This window comes from Salvelinus fontinalis, chromosome 13, assembly GCF_029448725.1.
Source record: "Salvelinus fontinalis isolate EN_2023a chromosome 13, ASM2944872v1, whole genome shotgun sequence".
Classification (NCBI taxonomy): domain Eukaryota; kingdom Metazoa; phylum Chordata; class Actinopteri; order Salmoniformes; family Salmonidae; genus Salvelinus; species Salvelinus fontinalis.
Window position 1 is genome coordinate 45,210,399 of NC_074677.1, and position 19,918 is coordinate 45,230,316.

A 19,918-nucleotide genomic window follows, 5' to 3' on the forward strand; every position below is an offset into this window, starting at 1 on the left:
CTTGAAAGACGAAAACGCAGTCATTTAAAACAAATTATGTTTTATTGAAATTTGCTATCATAAATGTTAGCAACACCGCCTTTGCGGGATGCACGGGGGATATGGTTTCCTGGTGTAACCAAGAGGAGAGGCCTCATTTAACACAGTAAATTCAACAGGCTTAAGCCATGTTTCAGTCAGTCCAATCACATCAAGATTATGATCAGTGATTAGTTCATTGACTATAACTGCCTTGGAAGTGAGAGATCGAATATTACGTTGCCCTATTTTTAGATGTGCGATATCACAATCTCTTTCAATAATGACAGGAATGGAGGAGGTCTTTATTCCAGTGAGATTGCTAAGGCAAACACCGCCATGTTTAGTTTTGCCCAACCTAGATCGAGGCACAGACACGGTCTCAATGGGGATAGCTGAGCTGACTACACTGACTGTGCTGGTGGCAGACTCGACTAAGCTGGCAGGTTGGCTAACAGGGTGCAGGCCAGGCAGCAGGCTATCTCATTGTGGAGCTAGGGGAGTTAGAGCCCTGTCTATGTTCATAGATAAGATGAGAGCACCCTTCCAGCTAGGATGGAGTCTGTCATTCCTCAACAGGCCAGGCTTGGTCCTATTTGTGGGAAAGAGAAAGAGGGCCAATTATCTACAAATTCTATATTTTGGGAGGAGCAGAAACAGTTTTCAACCAGTGATTGAGTTGTGAGACTCTGCTGTAGAGCTCATCACTCCCCCTAACTGGGAGGGGGCCAGAGACAATTACTCGATGCCGACACATCTTTCTAGCTGATTTACACGCTGAAGCTATGTTGCGCTTGGTGACCTCTGACTGTTTCATCCTAACATCGTTGGTGCCAATGTGTATAACAATATCCCTATACTCGCCAGTTTTAGCTTTAGCCAGCACCATCTTCAGATTAGCCTTAATGTCGGTAGCCATGCCCCCTGGTAAACAGTGTATGATCGCTGCATGATTCGTTTTAAGTCTAATACTGCGGGTAATGGAGTCACCAAGGGTGACTAGGGTGTTCAATTTGTCAGAGCTAATGGTGGGATGCTCAGACCCCGTAACGGGAGGAGAGACCAGAGAAGACTCGGACTAATTGCTTAATGGGGAGAACCGGTTGAAAGTCGGCTGAATGAGCGACTCCGGTTAAGCATTCCTACAGCATTTCCTTCCAGAAGCCATGAGAAAGTTGTCTGGCTGCGGGGACCGTGCGAGGGGATTTATACTACTATCTGTACTGATGGCACAGATGCTGTTTCATCCTTTCCTACACTTAAATTGCCCTTGCCTAACGATTGCGTCTGAAGCTGGGCTTGTAGCACAGCTATCCTCACCATAAGGCGGTCGTTCTCCTGTATATTATGAGTACAGCGACTGCAATTAGAAGACATCATGTTAATGTTACTACTTAGCTTCGGCTGGTGGAGGTCGTGTAGAACCATGTTCAGATAAAGCGTCCGGGGTGAAAAAGTTGAATGAAAAAGGTTGAGCGAGGGGAAAAATAAAAAATATAAAACAATGATTAAAAAGTTAAAACCGTAAAGTTGGCAGGTAGCAAAGAAACGTTAGCAACAAACCGCACAGCAGCACGTAAACAAGTCTAAAAGTTGTGACCTGAAATGACAGAGACAGGAACACAATGGTGAGGCAGCAATTAAACTTCCTGCAATTCTAGGACGAGCATGTTTGTGATGCTCTGGATTGACGTGTACGACAGCGTGTTCCAGTTCCTGCCAATATCCAGCAACATCGCACAGACATTGAAGAGGAGTGGGACAACATTCCTCAGGCCACAATCAACAGCCTGATTAACTCTATGCAAAGGAGATGTGTCGCACTGAATGAGGCAAATGGTGGTCACACCAGATACTGACTGGTTTTCTGATCCACGCCCCTACCATTTTTTAAGGTATCTGTGACCAACAGACGCATATCTGTATTCCCAGTCATATGAAATCCATAGATTAGGTCCTAATTTATTTATTTAAATTGACAGTTTTTCTTGTATGGACTGTAACTCAGTAAAATCTTTGAAATTGTGTAGATGGAAACTGTTGGAAGGCAATCCACCAGAATGCAATGTACATTTAATATGGATCTCGAGTCGCCTTTTTTATTACTCTTCTCGCCTAACAAGTGAAACATTATTGAAGAGCTTGAGGCACTTTTGGTCTGTGCTTGTGAGAGAGGGAGAGCGAGCGAGAAGGACGTCTACTCTGATCACCCCGTGAAAGGGATGAGGTGAGGCATGCGCGGTTCATACGTCAATCTAATTGCAGAAGTTAGAGTAAAAATATGACTTTGAATGATGTGGAAATAGGTACTGTACTTCGCAACGCCTTAATAAACGAGGTTGTCCTTTTGCCTAAGAAACTAGAGTGCCAGAAGAACGGAATGAAATTGTAGTGCCTCGTTACTATGTCTGATAATAATAGATATTATTATGATGTGCGTGTTTGCATGTGTGCATGTGCCTGTGAGATTTGTGTCTGGTTTCAGTGGTGTTGGAAGTTTCCATTTGGTTACGGAGGCTTACTGGTTCCAGACTCTTTTTCATTGTAGTTCTTTTAGTGCTTATATCTACTTCTTGTAGTGTTTGTATTAGCAGAGACTGAGGGACGGTATCCAAGGAGAGGAAAAGGTGGAGGGTGGGGGTGACTCTGTTTTGAGAAAAGACCCACTGAGGTATGTCATGTTCAAAGGGCTCTCTCTCTCTCTCACTCGCGCTCTCTTTCTTTCACTTGCTTTCACACTCTTGTTCTCTCTCTCTCTCTCTCTCTCTCTCTAACATGCACATGCATACGGAATGGAGCACCTTCTCAGACAGCTTACTTCGAGAGCAGTGAGTCACTTCAAAGCCAAAACATTCCAGTTTATATACTGTGTGTGTGTGTGCGTGTGTGTCATCAAAAGATGACTGCCATGTGAGGGTTCACAGCCTCGACTTATTGCTGTCTAAAAATGGTATCCGAGTGTCACAGAAGATGGAGATCCCCACTGCCCTGTGTAATGTCTGTTATTTGTTAGTGTCTGGTTTGTGTGAGTGTGGGTTTCTTTAGGACAGTCACCATTAATGAAGTTGTGAATAGCAGCTCTGCCACCAGTGGTTTGTAGCCAAGTGAACCACTTAAGAGCACCCACGGGAAGACTAGCCCCTGCAGTAGGCAGCACTGTGGGAGTGTGGCATGATGTATTGTAGCTGGATTATTTCCTAGGGCCTCGTCCATTATCTGATGCAGACGGCCCGCCCAGAGGGCCCCCCGCTTCCATCCTTCTGCCTCGCTCCTCTAGAGGAGGGTTCAGTTCCTCATTCCACCCCACACGCCCGAAACTATGCGTCATCCGACATACCTACACTGCCTGTGGCTCGCACAGCCTGCAAATACTCCTCAACCCACTTTGAGCTTTATCCCCCTGCCTAGCGGATGCATACACACACACACATACACACGGTTGCCTGCACATCACCTAATCGTGTCACATCTTTATTGATGAGGCTCACGCTTTTCCTGTGATGGACTTTTTGCGCTTTCATTTTTCTCCATCCGATCCAGGTTGGCAGTGTTATGTTGGGGATGCGTTGCTAAAATATGGCCTCCGCAGTCCGGCGCCAACTGTCACTGGTGGAACTTTTAGAACCTTCATGGTTAGACCGGAGCTAGCTGTACCTGTCAAGTATACAGCCCATCCCGTTTCCAGGAAATGACATGTCCTTAGATCAGTCCGACAGGCCACTTTCTTTCAAATGGAATGTAATAGTAGGGGAGTCGATCGAAAAAGGTAATCACAGCCTTATGTTGTCATGATAACGATAAGGATTGTTATTATAGATATACAGTGAGCTCCAAAGTATTGGGACAGTGACCATTTGTTTTGGATTTGTCAGCTTTAATTTGAAGTTATTGTCTTCCATCGGATGAACCGTTTAGAAATTACATCAGTTTTTGCACAGCGTCCCCCCCCATTTTAAGGGCCCACTTATATGTGTATTAAAGTAGTAAAAAGTGTATATATCATAAGTAAAAAATGCTAATCTCCCCTGTTATTGTAATGGTGAGATGTTAGCATGTCTTGGGGGTATGGTATAAAATGCTAACCTCCCCTGTTATTGTAATGGTGAGATGTTAGCATGTCTTGGGCTATGATATTTGTGCGTCTGACTTTCTCACTCGTTATTATTCACGATTCATTTAGGATTACCCGTAATCATGGTAGCATCCACGTTAATGTAGAAGTGTTTAGAAACATATTCATATTTACAATTTAAGTGACTCAAAAATGGCACAAAATATTATTTAACATTCTATTCTATTGGGCACAAAATAATCTGAAACACAACCAAAACAAACAGGAAAGGCATCCAACACATTTTTAGAGTAACAAGCTTGATGCGTGCTATCAATATGGGATCAAATACTTTACTTTTTATTACACATATAAGTGAATTTGTCTCAATACACTAAAAGAGCTGTAATTTTTAAGCGGTTCGCCCGATATGGATGAAAAAATCCTCAAATTAAAGCTGACTTTAATGAGTGGCGCAGCTGTCTAAGGCACTGCATCTCAGTGCTAGAGGTGTCACTACAGACCCTAGTTTGATTCCAAGCTGTATCACAACCGGCCGTGATTGGGAGTCCCATAAGGCGTCGTCCGGGTTAGGGTTTGGCCGAATTAGGCCGTTATTGTAAGTAAGACTTTGTTCTTAACTGACTTGCCTAGTAAAATAAAGGTTAAATATATATATATATTTTTTTACCTCATAGTCATTGTATTATTTAAAATCTAAAGTTCTGGGGTACAGAGCCAAAACAACAACAACAAAATTCACTGTCCCAATACATTTGGAGCTCACTGTATAAATGCATACAGTCATAATCAACATTCCTACCGTGGTAGATTACCAGGAAACGATCCAAAGTACCTTAAACATTTCAATGGACAGACACACAGGTTCCACACAAGCATATGCAGATTATAGACTGATATAACAACCATATAACGTGGAAAGAATCTGGCTATCTGGAACAATGACTCAGCTTTTATCAGCGCACTAGTCTCCTTTGTTCTCTCGGTTTCTCTAGTCACGCCCCTGAATGCTGTTTACTCTGACCGTCATACAGTAACCACTCCAGGAAAAGAGATTCTGTAATGAACTCTCAGTGCATCCATATATAGACTGTACACTTACATTTTAGTCTCTTAGGGCTGGTTCCCATGGCACAAATTTAGCCTTGTCCTGGATTAAAAAGCATTCTCAATCTCCAAAAAATCTAAAAAAATAACAGATGAATCTGTCTCTAGGGAACCCGTTCTTAATAATGGAGCTGCTTTTGGTTTGATTTGTTGTGTTGTTTTTTTGTTTCTTTCAGCTAGGTGTGTGTATGGCCGCAGATGCAAACCCCGCCGCCGTGATCATGTGGTCCAAAAACGGCAAGCTGCTGGCGGCTGATGGAAAGAGTATGTCATCACATCTTGTCCCACCAACAGCCGCACAAACAGTTCAACAACAGTCAGACAACAGTCTTTAAATCTTTGTTTTCATTTCATCAACTTCCTACTTGTGACACCTTTTGCTAGATTTATGTAAAAATATCCACAGGGGCTGATTTGCTTGATCCTTTCTTGTTGCAGCTTTCTGCTCCTTTGATTGTAGTATCTTTAACACATATGTTTAACCTTCCAATTATTTCTGGTACTAGTGTGACCTAAATAATTATCGCCCCATTTTCCAAACTCTCTTGCCCAGTAAAGGTTCTAGAATCCTTGGTAAATACTTAACTTAGATCCTTTTTAACTACGAAATGTATTCTAAATGTACACCAGTCAGGTTTCAGACCATTTCATAGCACCATCTCTGCTACTTTTTTGGTTTTAAATTATGTTCTTAATTGTTTGGATGATATTATTATTATTATTATTATTATTATTATTAGTTATTAATTTCACTTTGGATGGTGTATCAATACACCCACTCACTACAAAGATATAGGCGTCCTTCCTAACTCAGTTGCTGGAGAGAAAGGAAACCGCTCAGGGACTTCACCATGAGGCCAATGCTGACTTTAAAAAAGTTAGAGTTTAATAGCTGTGATAAGAGAACTGAGGATTTATCAACAATATTGTAGTTACTCAATACTAACCTAATTGACAGAGTGAATTACAGGCTTTTTCTTGTTTTCTTCTTGTTTTACAGGCTTCTTCTTGTTGAAGGAAGCCTGTAAAAAATATAAATATTCCAAAACATGCATCCTGTTTTCAATAAGGCACTAAAGTAATAGGGAAAAAAAATGGCAATTAACTTTTTGTCCTGAAATGTATTATGTTTGGGAAAATCCAATACAACACATTACTGAGTACCACTCTCCATATTTTCAAGCATAGTGGTGGCTGCATCATGTTATGGGTATGATTGTAATCGTTAAGGACTGGGGAGTTTTTCAGGATAAAAAAAGAAACGTAATGTAGCTAAACACAGGCAAAATGCTAGGGGAAAACCTGGTTGAGTATGCTTTCCACCAGAAACTGGGAGATGTACTAACCTTTCAGCAGGAAAATAACCTACAACACAAGGCCAAATCTACACTAGATTTGCTTACCAAGAAGACAGTGAATGTTCCTGAGTGGCCGAGGTTTGAGTTAAATCTACTTGAAAATCTATGGCAAGACCTGAAAGAACTGAAAATCTGACATTGATTTTCCATTAGAATTTGGTTATGCTTTTAGATGGTTGAAAGCATAGTGACAACACTTCAGAAATGCAACAAACTTTTAACTGTCTTTTTGAGGGGGTGAAAATAGATTGTAATCTCATTGATCAACATATCAACCAAAAATGATCCAATTCTTCTTGTTGAAATGAGGTGGAAAAAGTCAAGGGGTCTGAATACTTTTCCGAATGCACTGTACATGCAAAATAATAGGATAAAATATTCACCACCTACATTGTTTGGTGGTGACAATCGTAAATCTCGGTCGAGATTCAGGCTATCCCATATTGTTACACTTCACCTCACCTTTAGACTGTCATTTGCTTCATCTGTCTCTCCTCTTCTGACCGTGACAACTCTTACTACCAGTGACTCATCCTCTTATTTGTTGGCTCTGATTTGTTTGCACTCACAGCCATCATCATCACGCCCAGTGTGAAGATGGATCCGTCGACGGGCCTGTCCACTACCACGTCCGGTCTGCAGTACACAGCAGTGAAAAGCGACGTGGGAGCCAATTTCACTTGCACCGCCAAACACAGCCTGGAAACACAGGTGTCCGCTCCCGAGACCTTCATCATTCACTGTGAGTGGACCACACCGCCCCCTAGAGGTCTTTGACCTGCAGTAGATGTACATGAACCTGTCACAGAATGATTGATAATGGGATAGGATAATAGGATATTCAGCACATGCTTTAATCAAACCTACAGCCCTGGGACGTATCCAGTAGGAACAAAATGGACGAACATTTTATATAATCGGAAAAGACCCATACAGGAGAGATGAATGTTTTTAGGTTACATGCGAAGTATTTAAAATCGGCCAGATAATGTATATTTTCAAAACCGTATTTAATACATTATTGAATGTATTTAAAATACATAAATGTACGTACAATTTATATCACAGTATATGTTAACTGCATCCCAAAAAGTATTTAATGTATTTCAAAAATGTATTCTGAAATGCATTAAAGAATATATTTCCACATGTATTATCAATATACACTACCGTTAAAAAGTTTGGGGTCACTTAGAAATGTCCTTGTTTTTTAAAGACAAGCACATGTTTTGTCCATTTAAAATAACATCAAATTGATCAGAAATACAGTGTAGACATTGTTAATGTTGTAAGTGACTATTGTAGCTGAAAACGGCTGATTTTGAATGGAATATCTACATAGGTGTACAGAGGCCCATTATCAGCAACCATCACTCCTGTGTTCCAATGGCACGTTGTGTTAGCTAATCCAAGTTTATAATTTTAAAAGGCTAATTGATCATTAGAAAACCCTTTTGCAATTATGTTAGCACAGCTGGAAACTGTTGTTCTGATTAAAGAAGCAATAAAACTGGCCTTCTTTAGACTAGTTGAGTATCTGGAGCATCAGCATTTGTGGGTTCGATTACAGGCTCAAAATGTCCAGAAACAAATACCTTTCTTCTGAAACTCTTCAGTTTAACCTTGTTCTGAGAAATGAAGGCCATTCCATGCGAGAAATTGCCAAGAAACTGAAGATCTCGTACAACGCTGTGTACTACTCCCTTCACAGAACAGCGCAAACTGTCTCTAACCAGAATAGAAAGAGGGGTGGGAGGCCCTGGTGCACAACTGAGCAAGAGGATAAGTACATTAGGGGGTGGCAGGTAGACTAGTTGTTAGAGCGTTGAGCCAGTAACCAAAAGGTTGCTAGATCAAATCCCCGAGCTGACAAGGTAAAAATCTGTCGTACTGCCATTGAACAAGGCACTTAACCCACTGTTCCTAGGCCGTCATTCTAAATAAGAATTTGATCTTAACTGACTTGCCTAGTTAAATAAATAAATACAATTAGAGTGTCTAGTTTGAGAGTCCTCAATTGGCAGCTTCATTAAATAGTACCCGCAAAACACCAGTGTCAACGTCAACAGTGAAGAGGTGACTCTGGGATGCTGGCCTTCTAGGCAGAGTTGCAAAGATAAAGCCATATCTCAGACTTGCCAATAAAAAGAAAAGATTAAGATGGACAAAAGAACAGAGACACTGGGCAGAGGAACTTATAAAGCAGCTTCATCAAAAGCTACTGCAACACTTTTCCATTTCAAACAAGCACGCTATTCCAACCACCGTCTCACTTCGTGCGCTTGAAACTCTCCAGCAGCCTATTTGATCCGCTACCCTCTTCCGATTATCAGCCCTGCAGAACTCTCAGTGTACAACCTTGAACTTTAACCTCAGAACACAACATTACACATTAACTGGCGGGACAATCCGTCTCATGGGATGCCAAAAAGCACTGAGATAAAGCCACGCTCCCCAACAAGCCACGCCTCCAAGGCTTTTAATATGCTGCCGCCGCAACAATATATTTGGCCAAAATGCATTTTTATTGTACTTGGCACATACCAAAAGCACTAACATGCATTTAAATGACTACAAAAATGACTACAAACATGATACATTATCAGTAGTGACCCCTACATCATGTAGTGACCTCATGTCTTTCATATACATGCTCTTGTCAAGTTTGTTTATTTATTTGGCATATTATGAGCATCGCAACCAACGTCCAACGGGCAGAACTTAACATGTACTGGGTTGTTCCATGAAATGAGTTCCTTTTGCATACCTTTGATATGTTAAGTAGAAATGATGCAACAATATTGCATTTGAAAATCCTGTTATATGAGATTTAAGTACCCTAAACATATAGACCACATGGAAAATTCACTTCATTTTCGTGCGTTCTCTGTGACTTCTAGGAAGATGTTAAGCCACTAACCCCCGAACATACTTCACGTCATCACCATCATTGTAGATCCCTAGTTATTTCATTGCTTTGACAAAGTTATTTCTCAAGATCATGTCCCTCATTTTAAGGTTCAACCCGTAAACTTGAACTGAACTGTTTTAATATGGTGAAACTATTCCTTCTGAAATATTTCTTTCAAAAGAAACATTGAACATCGAATAGTCAAATCATAGTGCAAAAGTAGGTGAGCTGGTTCTACTCTTTTTGCCCATTTTCTGGTGTTTTGTGGTAGAAAAAACTGAGCGGGTCGAGCACAACACGTCATTAACACACCCTGTATACCCATAGATAGATAGACTAGACATGTTTTAAGAATAAAATAAAAAAAATGTGTGCTCGTGTGTGAAAAGTACAGTAAATGTAAAAATGCACATAAAATCAACAGTGTAATGTTTGGATTCAGTCTTGTCAGGTACTTGTATTTATTAGGAATCCCCAGCAGCTACTCTTCCTGTGGTTCAAACACATCAAATCACCCACATTACATATAAAACAAAAGATAAAACAGTGAACTATGTTTGTACTGAATGAGCTAAAGATTAAACAGTACATCATATAACATCCCTACACCGCCACATATCCACAACACAAAACGTTCAATACCACCATTCAACAATATCACAATGTATGTGTATGCATGTGTATATACCTGTGTGTGTCTCTTCACAGTCCCCGCTGTTCCATAAGGTGTATTTCTACCTGCTTTTTACATCTGATTATCTGTGGAATAGAGTTCCATGTAGTCATGGCTCTATGTAAACTTAGCAAAAAAAGAAACGTCCTCTCACTGTCAACTGCGTTTACTTTCAGCAAACTTAACATGTGTAAATATTTGTATGAACATAAGATTCAACAACTGAGACATAAACTGAACAAGTTCCACAGACATGTGACTAACAGAAATTTGTCCCTGAACAAAGGAGGGGTCAAAATCAAAAGTAACAGTCAGTATCTGGTGTGGCCACCAGCTGCATTAAGTACTGCGGTGTATCTCCTCCTCATGGACTGCACCAGATTTGCCAGTTCTTGCTGTGAGATGTTACCCCACTCTTCCACCAAGGCACCTGCAAGTTCCCGGACATTTCTGGGAAGGAATGGCCCTAGCTCTCACCCTCCGATCCAACAGGTCCCAGTTTAGGTCACCTAACAGTACGAACTCTGAAGATAGATGGGGGGCAATCAATTCACATATGGTGTCCAGGGCACAGCTGGGGGCTGAGGGGGGTCTATAACAAGCGGAAACATTGAGAGACTAATTTCTGGAAAGGTGGGTTTTTAAAAGTAGAATCTCAAACTGTTTGGGCACAGACGTGGATAGTATGACAGAACTCTGCAGGCTATCTCTGCAGTAGATTGCAAATTGGAGTGGCAAAATCGTTCTCTATTATCCTCATTAATTTTCCATCCAGATTGTCAGACCCCGGTGGCTTTTTCACCTCTTCCACACTGACTTTACGGAATTCAAAAGTACAATTGTTTTCTTTCATAATTTGGTCAGTTATACTTGGATGTGTGGTGTCAGCGTTTGTTGCTGGCATGTCATCCCTAAGTTGGCTTATCTTGACAATTAAAAAGTAATTAAAGTAGGTGGCAATATCAGTGGGTTTTGTGATCGGATTCAATGAATGATGGCTCATTCACTGTTGTCCTCAAATTTGGTCCAATAATTTCCCCATAATCTCCGAACCTTCCCCTTTCAATTGCTACCATGCCTATGCATGTCATATTTCTTCTGTAAGAAACATTTCAATTTAGCCTTATCCATATACGCCAATTCCCAGGAGTGTAAAGGGTTAAATATATTGAAATGTTTTTTTTTTTTGTGTGTGTGGGGACCGTCTATCTGGACTTCTAAGAAATGGTCATTTTAGTTTTCAGTTGTGATGAGATGGAAGGGTGTTTTTGTTTACTTGAGTGGACAGAACAGCTGCATGTGGTCTTAGAAGTGTATTAAAGCTCTTCAGTTATACCTTGAGCCCCCGTGGGGATCTCCTTCATGTGGTTATTTTTAGGGGTTGAGGGATCAAGTTAAGCTGTGTGAATGTGTCAGTGCATACCGTTCTCATATAACGGTATGTGTGTTCTCACTCATACAGTATTAGTACTGTTCATGTGTGATGTTTACTGCAGGTTATCCAGAGTCACATAAGAACCATCAGTAAAAAATGTTTTGATGTATGGAATTTCAAACACAGCTCGTCGGAATGCACTTTTGCATCTCTTTGCTTATTTACAGTGTCCTGTAAGACTACGCCGATAATTCAGTCATTCTGGAGCGTTGCACTCTGGGCACTGAGATTCAATCGGACCCCGCTTCGTCACCCCATCCAGCGACCAACGCTAGAATGACAGTCTGCCCGCCATCGCAAATGACTAGAGAAATTAGGGACTCGAGGCCCCCTCAGATGACGATGTCCTATCTCTCTCTCTCTGCACTTGATCTATCTTTCCCTTTCCCTCTCTTTCTCTATCCTTACTCTGTCTCTCTTTCTGGTCTCTCCACTCCCTTTATACCTCTCTAAATCTGGCTTTTAGATCCAACAGAGAAGATGAGCCTCCAGGTGCTGGCGAAGGCTCCCATCAGAGAGGGCGACAACGTGACGTTGAAGTGCAAGGCGGACGGCAACCCTCCTCCAACCAGCTTCTACTTCAGCATCAAGGCAGGTTTCCCTCTGTAGTGTCTGGGGGATCAAGGATTGAGATACCAATATTTATATAGAAGATCTCTGGGTTCTATTTAATTCTGTGGGACCAAGCCATGTGGACAGAACCCCACTGTTCGTGACAGAATCTGTCACCGTTACCTTAACCATCCTTCACCCACCTCTCCCTGTTTCTCTCCCCTCCTTCTCCCTCTTTCCCTCACCACTCCTTGTCCCTCTACTTTCTTCCACTAGTGGCTGTCTGCCTGTCAATTTTGGTACGGTAACACAATGCAAACCTTTCCCCCTACCCTCAACAGGGCCAGAAAGTGACGGTGAAAGATTCCGACAACTTCACTCTGACTGCCGTTACGCGCAACAGCACCGGAGACTACAAGTGCTCGCTGGTCGACGATGACAAAATGGAGGCCTCGGAAAAGGTTGTCGTGAGCTGTGAGTATAGACAACATATTTGTTGCGCTGTGGATTTAAACAAAGCTTCAAGGATAGTGTTGTGAGCACTCGCTGAGACTTGAAAGGAGCGAGCAGACAACATCTTCAGTGTGTAAATCTTTATTTTGCACTTTCTTAACAAGCTCCTTTATCCACTGTAAATGAAGTCACAGGAGCAAGGGAAGGTAATCAAATATATCTTCAAGAGGATTAGCTGGGAGGGGAGTGCAGTTTGGGTGGGCAGTGGGAAGAACTAATTAACCTTAACCCTAAACTTAACCCTAGCGCCAAACTTTAACCCTAAAACTAACCCTAGCTCCTAAACCTAATTCTAATCCTAACACTAATTCTAACCTTAACCTTAAACCCACTAGAAATAGCATGTGACCTTGTGGGGACCAACAAAATATCCCCAGTTGGTCAAATTTTGGGACTTCTGGTCCCCACAAGAATAGTTAAAAACAAACACACACATTTAATTACTCCCTTCTTCTGAGGTGTGTTTCTGCTCCTTAGTTCAAAAGGGCCCCGGCTAAGACTGTTATGCGAATATAGCCACATCCCCGTCTCGCCACATTTCACTCATCTTTAGCAAAAGCTTATGTCCCGCTCCTAACAACTAAATTGAGTGTGTGAGGGAGAGACAATAACTTTGCTGGAAGGGGTCCTGGGAGGAGAGGGTTCTGAGGGAACGTGTCCTCCCTGAATCACAAAGTCACCAAGTTGTGGGACCGCTCATGGCACTGGGACGTGAACCCATAACCTCTGAGGTTTTGTGGCGGCTTTGTTACCAGTGATAAGCACAAAACAATGTGTGTACAGGAACAGGAACTCTGAACAATCCTTCCCTCTTTCCTCTCCACCCCCATTTCCCCTAGACTTGGATCTCAGTCTCAGCCCAACAGGAAAGGTCCTTAAGATGGTCAGGGACACCTTGCTGGTGAAAATGGAGCAGGACGCCTCCGGCGATGCTAAAGTGTCATGGACCAAGGTAAAAAAAAAAAAAATTGCTAGAAGGCTGAATAGTTACTGAAATCCCATAACATCATACTAACAATGGCATCTTCTGTCGACAAAACAGCCTTTGCAGTATTCAGATTGCCCCAAAAAAGGGCTTCATTCAATCGGAAGATCCGCGGTATAGTGTGATTGAAATGAAAAGGTCATTTCTGATTGAGCGTTACCGTGAATGCTTGGGAACATTGCCTTTAAATTTCAATCACCCTATAGCACCCATCTTCCGCGATATGGATTGAATCGAGCCCTAAGTAACATTTAAAACAAAAAGACAACGCAGTGAGTTTTGAATACTACCCATGATTATGCCCAGCGACATACTGCATATATGAAGTAAATGTGTGTATAAGCCAGGATTTTGACTGTTGCTTGATCTAATGAGTCTGGGTTCACTTCACTCTACCAGGACGACAGAAAGCTGGACGAAGCGCCTAGGCTTGAAAATGTGACGTACGCTGATGCAGGGTTCTACGTTTGTGAGGTGTCCGTTGCAGGCATCAAGCGCAGCCAGTCCTTCCAACTGGTAGTAGAAGGTGTACATCCCTTTTCTCTCCCTCTTTGATATTGGTTCCCAGGGCGACATTGCCTCCAGTTTGAGTTGGTTTAAAGTGACTGATCTCTCACACGTTTTCAGACCTCAAAGGTAGCCTAATGTCAATCTGTTATGTAGTTTCAGCTGTATGCCTCAGTGCCAAAAATGGAAAGATAGGCACAATTGAAAATGATAAAAATGCTATGGTGTGTAAAATGTTATTTTCATGTAAATGAGTCATATACTGTAAGTCAATTTACACACAACAGATCTTGTGGTGACATCTCAACATTAAACCACTTTCTGGGACTGAACTGAAAGCAAGTCATTCAGTAAGCTGTGCACAACCAACCTGGTGCTGTGTGTCCAACAGGCACACCAGTCATCAAGAAGATGACTGAGCACCGTAGCGAGGATGGCAGACACAAAGTTCTGACCTGCGAGGCTGAGGGCGTGCCCCGGCCCAGTGTCCAGTGGAGCGTCAACGGCACAAATGTAAGTCTGCCGTGTGTGTTTGTGATTCGCAGACAAGCTTGTGCCACTGTAGTGATGTCCCACTAAGTGAAGCCGGTAAGTAAGCCTTGTCTGAGACGATACGGCCCATAGGGGCAGGAGCCTATCTCTTGTTTCTGTAGCATGACGCAGCTTGATGTACAGGACCGCTAGTGCCGAGCAAAGAGGCATCAGGTCCCATTTTTAAGTTTTTGGTATGACTCGGGCGGGGATCGTATCCCCCAACTTTTCAATCTCTGGACATACACTCTAACCACAAGGCCACAGAGTCTGACACAACTTGCTTATCATATCATATAACTATACTGTACAAAAATATAAATTCAACATGCAACAATTTTAAAGATTTTACTGAATTACAGTTCAGATAAGGAAATCAGTCAATTGAAATAAATCAACGGATTTCACACGACTGGGAATACAGATATGCATATGTTGGTCACAGAAGAAATGGGCCTCACAATGGGCCTCATGATCGAGTCACGATATCTCTGTGCATTCAAATTGCCATCGAGAAAATGGAATTGTGTTCATTGTCCGTAGCTTATGCCTGCGCATACCATAACCCCACCGCCACCATGGGGCACTTAGTTCACAACGTTGACATCAGCAAACCGCTCGCCCACACGAAGCCATACATGGCGGTTGTGGGGCTGGTTGCCAAATTCTATAAATGACATTGGAGGCGGCTTATGGTATAGAAATGAACGTTAACCTCTCTGGCAACAGCTCTAGTGGACATTCCTGCAGTCAGCATGCAAATTGCGCGCTACCTCAAAACTTGAGTCATCTGTGGCATTGTGTTGGGTGACAAAACTGCACATGTTATTGTCCCTAGCACAAGGTGCATCTGTGTAATGATCATGCCGTTTAGTCCGCTTCTTGATATGCCACACCTGTCAGGTGCATGGACCATCTTGGCAAAGGAGAAATGCTCACTAACAGGGATGTAAAGCAATTTGTGCACAACATATGAGAGAATTAAGCTTTTTGTGCATATGGACAATTTCTGGGATCTTTATATCAGCTCATGTAACATGGGACCAACACTTTACATGTTGTGTTTATATTTTTGTTCAGTGTATGTGATATGATAAGCAAGATGTGTCAGACTCTGGTATCATTACTGACGAAAATGATATACAGTGTTCTCAGAAGAATACCCATCCCTTAATGTTTTCCACATTTTGTTGTGTTACAGCTTGAATTTAAAATGAATTAAATTTAGATTTTTTTGTCACTGGCCTACACACAAAACACTGTAATGTCAAAGTAGAATTAATAATTAAATTAATATAAAACCAAAAGCTAAAATATCTTGAGTGAATAAGTATTCAACCCCTTACTCCTGAACTTATTTAGACTAACAATTTGCTTAACAAGTCACATATTAAGTTGCATGGACTCACTCTGTAATAGTGTTTAACATGATTTTTTAAATCGCTGTGCCCGCCACATACAATTATTTGTAATGTCCCTCAGTCGAGCTGTGAATTTCAAACATAGATTCAACCACAAATCCCTGGGAGGTTTTCCAATGCCTCGCAATTTTTGTAAAAACATTTTTTACCTTAGGCAAGTCAGTTAAGAACAATTTGTTATTTACAATGACATCCTAGGAACTGTGGGTTAACCTCTAACACCTCCCAAACCTGGATCCGGGATCCCCCCCCATCAAAAAAGCTGACTAGCATAGCCTAGCCTAAAGCCACAGGGATATCATATAATAAAATGTTCATGAAATCACAAGTCCAAGACACCAAATGAAAGATACACATCTTGTGAATCCAGCCATCATTTCTGATTTTAAAATGTTTTACAGGGAAGACACAATATGTAAATCTATTAGCTAACCACGTTAGCAAAAGACACCACTTTTTTTACTCCACCATTTTTTTACTCCATCAGTAGCTATCACAAATTCGACCAAATAAAGATATAAATAGCCACTAACCAAGAAACAACTTCATCAGATGACAGTCTGATAACATATTTATTGTATAGCATATGTTTTGTTAGAAAAATGTGCATATTTCAGGTATAAATCATAGTTTATCATTGCAGCCACCATCACAACTCTCACCAAAGTGACTAGAATAACTACAGAGACCATCGTGTATTACCTAATTACTCATCATAAAACATTTCTTAAAAATACACAGCGTACAGCAGATGAAAGACACAGATCTTGTGAATCCAGCCAATATTTCAGATTTTCTAAGTGTTTTACAGCGAAAACACAATATAGCGTTATATTAGCTTACCACAATAGCAAACATCACAACAGCATTGATTCAAGGCAAAAATAGCGATAACGTATAAACCACCAAAATATATAAATTTTTTCACTAACCTTCTCAGAATTCTTCAGGTGACAGTCCTATAACATCATATTACACAATGCATAGAGTTTGTTCGAAAATTTGCATATTTAGCGGCACAAATCGTGCTTATACAATGTGATTAGTGGCCAAAACTTCAAGCAATCTGTACGGCGCCATCTTGGAGAGGCACCTAATCTAATCGAAAAGTATTCATAAACTTGACTAAAAAATACAGATTGGACAGCAAATGAAAGACAAATTAGTTCTTAATGCAATCGCTGTGTTAGATTTTTAAAATTAACGTTACTGCGCAATACAGCGTGCGCTAAAGCGAGACCGCACCATAATTCATGGCGGAATTATTATTTGACATTTGTCAACATAAGTACGAATTAACAGCATAAAGACTGCTTACTACTTGCTGAGCTTCCATCAGAATCTTGGGCAAGGTGTCCTTTCTCCAGAACAATCGTCTTTTGGTTGAAAGATGTCCTCTTGTCCTGTCGAAATAGCCGCTAACGTTAGCCACCCACTGGAGAGGTGTCCAACTCGTGAAAACGCATCACAAAGAAATCCAGGAAAATCGCAATAAACTGATATAAACTGCTATAAGTCGGTTTAAATTAACTACCTTATGATGTCTTTAACAACTATAACGAATAAAAACATGACCGGAGATACAGAACTGCTAAAACGAACGCTTTGCAGGAGTCCATTGTGATGTCCCTGATGCGCCAAGCGCCCCGTTGAAAAGAACGGTACTTCCGTTCCACGGTCTTAGATAGTCTTAGATAAATTTTTCCCCCTTACTGACATCTAGAGGAAGGCGTATGCAGTGCATGTAGCCCGATGGCTTACATGGGGACTTATAAACTGACCTCAGAACAGGGACCTCGATTTCTGAAATCTCACTCCCTGACAGGAAATGTGCTGCAGAATGAGTTCTGTTTCACTCAGAGAAATAATTCAAACGGTTTTAGAAACTAGAGAGTGTTTTCTATCCAGTAGTAATTATAATATGCATTTTGTACGAGCAAGAATTGAGTACGAGGCAGTTTAATTTGGGAACGAATTTTTACAAAGTCGAAATGGCGCCCCCCTAGTGTCAAGAAGTTAACTGCCTTCTTCAGGGGCAGAACGACAGATTGGGGATTCAATATAACAACTTTTCAATTACTGGCCCAAGGCTCTAACCACTAGGCTACCTGCCGACCCAAAGAAGGGCACCTATTGGTAGTCACTACAAAGATACAGGTGTCCTTCCTAACTCAGTTGCCAAATAGGAAGGAAACTGCTCAGGGAGTTCACCGAGGCCAATGGTGACTAAAACAGTTAGAGTTTAAAGGCTGTTATAGGAGAAAATTGAGGATGGATCAACAACTTTGTAGTTACTGTACAATACTAACCTAATTGACAGAGTGAAAAGAAGGAAGCCTGTACAGAATGTAAATATTCCAAAACATGCATCCTGTTTGCAACAAGGTACTGTTAGGTTCTAATTCTCAGAGTAAAAACCTCAACGCACACTATGAAAACTTAACCAAGTTTATTCTCCCAGAGGATCAATACAGCTGCATTAGACAAAACATGTTTCAACCAACACAAGTATATATACTCCAATTTAGATGCACTCCTCCTTCTCTCCAACCCTTACATCTGTTATGGTTCGACAGGAAGACGAAGTGATGGGGTAATAAACCGTTCTTTCTCCCTTAAGGTGACCTGACCTGACCTCAACCCCCTTGATGTCTCATCCTAAGCTCTCTCCCCTTATCAATGCCTGCCACATGTGATCGCTTCCCTGCCCAACTCACGGCTGTCATGGTGCCTAGTACCAGACTGTGTCTCTTCTCCTCCCAGAGGATCCCTCCCTTAGGATCCCTGATGGCTAACATTAACATATCCTGACAGAATGTAAACGTTATACATTACCCTCTCTCCCTCAGTGACATGAATAAGTATATTTCATATTCTCAGAACCCAACAGTCCCCCCCCCTGTTGAACAATAGCTTCCTACTGTTCAACTTACATAAACTTGGAAATTACTTACAAAATGAACAAACAATGATGACAAAACATGAACAAAAAAATAAATAAAAAATGATTATAAATGAACAAACAATGATAACAAAACATTCACCGTGAGGTTTACAAACGCAGAGACTTATGGCCTCTGTTCTATGATCACACCATACACAATCTTATTGCCATCTCTCATAGAACACTGATAATAACGTGTCCCATGGATCTGTTGACTTCTCCCAGTTCAATTTTCTCCTTCTGGTTCCTAAGAGAGTGATAGCCCAAATCTTGCAAAGCAACGAGAAGCACAAAACAGAACAGTATTAACAATGTGGTAAGCAACGCATAATTATATATGCATGAAAACCAAAGTCTGAGACCATGAGAATTCCCACTCTCTCTTCACCTGACTCTATGCCTTCAGGATACTTTTCTGCTGGATTCCACAAAAAATGAAAGCCCTAAAAAGCCTCCTCATGCTTTTGCCCAGTCTTCCCCTTTCCGGCCCCAGGTTATGAGAGGTGTTCCCAAGCCATGTCATTTTCACTTTGTTCCCCATCTCCTCCATTGACACCTGATAGGCAAGTGCGTATCCCTAATCAAAGCCACATCACACTGTATATGCTTTCACATCAATACCTTCAAAATGTTGTTTAGAGTACAACCTCTTTCTTATGATGCATTAACCAATAAAACAGCTAACCCAACCCAACTATGATGTTTAAAGTAGCTCCCGGACCCAACCCATCTGCATGTCTACAGTGGAATCTGGACTTTATAATAGAGAAAGGACTATCCCTTAGCCAGATACCATTCGCTATAAATTATCGTTCAGTTTGGTCCCTAAGACGAGGTTCTAATCCCGTTCCTGGTACTTTAAAGCACAAAAACACCATCTCATCCAATGGC

The 19,918-nt window shown here is 41.4% G+C and overlaps 1 protein-coding gene across 2 annotated transcripts in view; it reads left to right on the forward strand.

The window, feature by feature from the left end:
* alcama (activated leukocyte cell adhesion molecule a) overlaps positions 1–19,918 on the forward strand; it is a 73,073-nt gene that overhangs the window by 42,558 nt on the left and 10,597 nt on the right. For both annotated transcript variants that reach the window (XM_055943017.1, XM_055943018.1), the window contains exons 5-11: positions 5,374–5,461; positions 7,127–7,297; positions 12,041–12,165; positions 12,468–12,600; positions 13,479–13,591; positions 14,024–14,150; positions 14,523–14,644. In XM_055943017.1, coding sequence (XP_055798992.1) covers positions 5,374–5,461; positions 7,127–7,297; positions 12,041–12,165; positions 12,468–12,600; positions 13,479–13,591; positions 14,024–14,150; positions 14,523–14,644 — 879 coding nt within the window. The remainder of the gene's footprint in view (positions 1–5,373; positions 5,462–7,126; positions 7,298–12,040; positions 12,166–12,467; positions 12,601–13,478; positions 13,592–14,023; positions 14,151–14,522; positions 14,645–19,918) is intronic.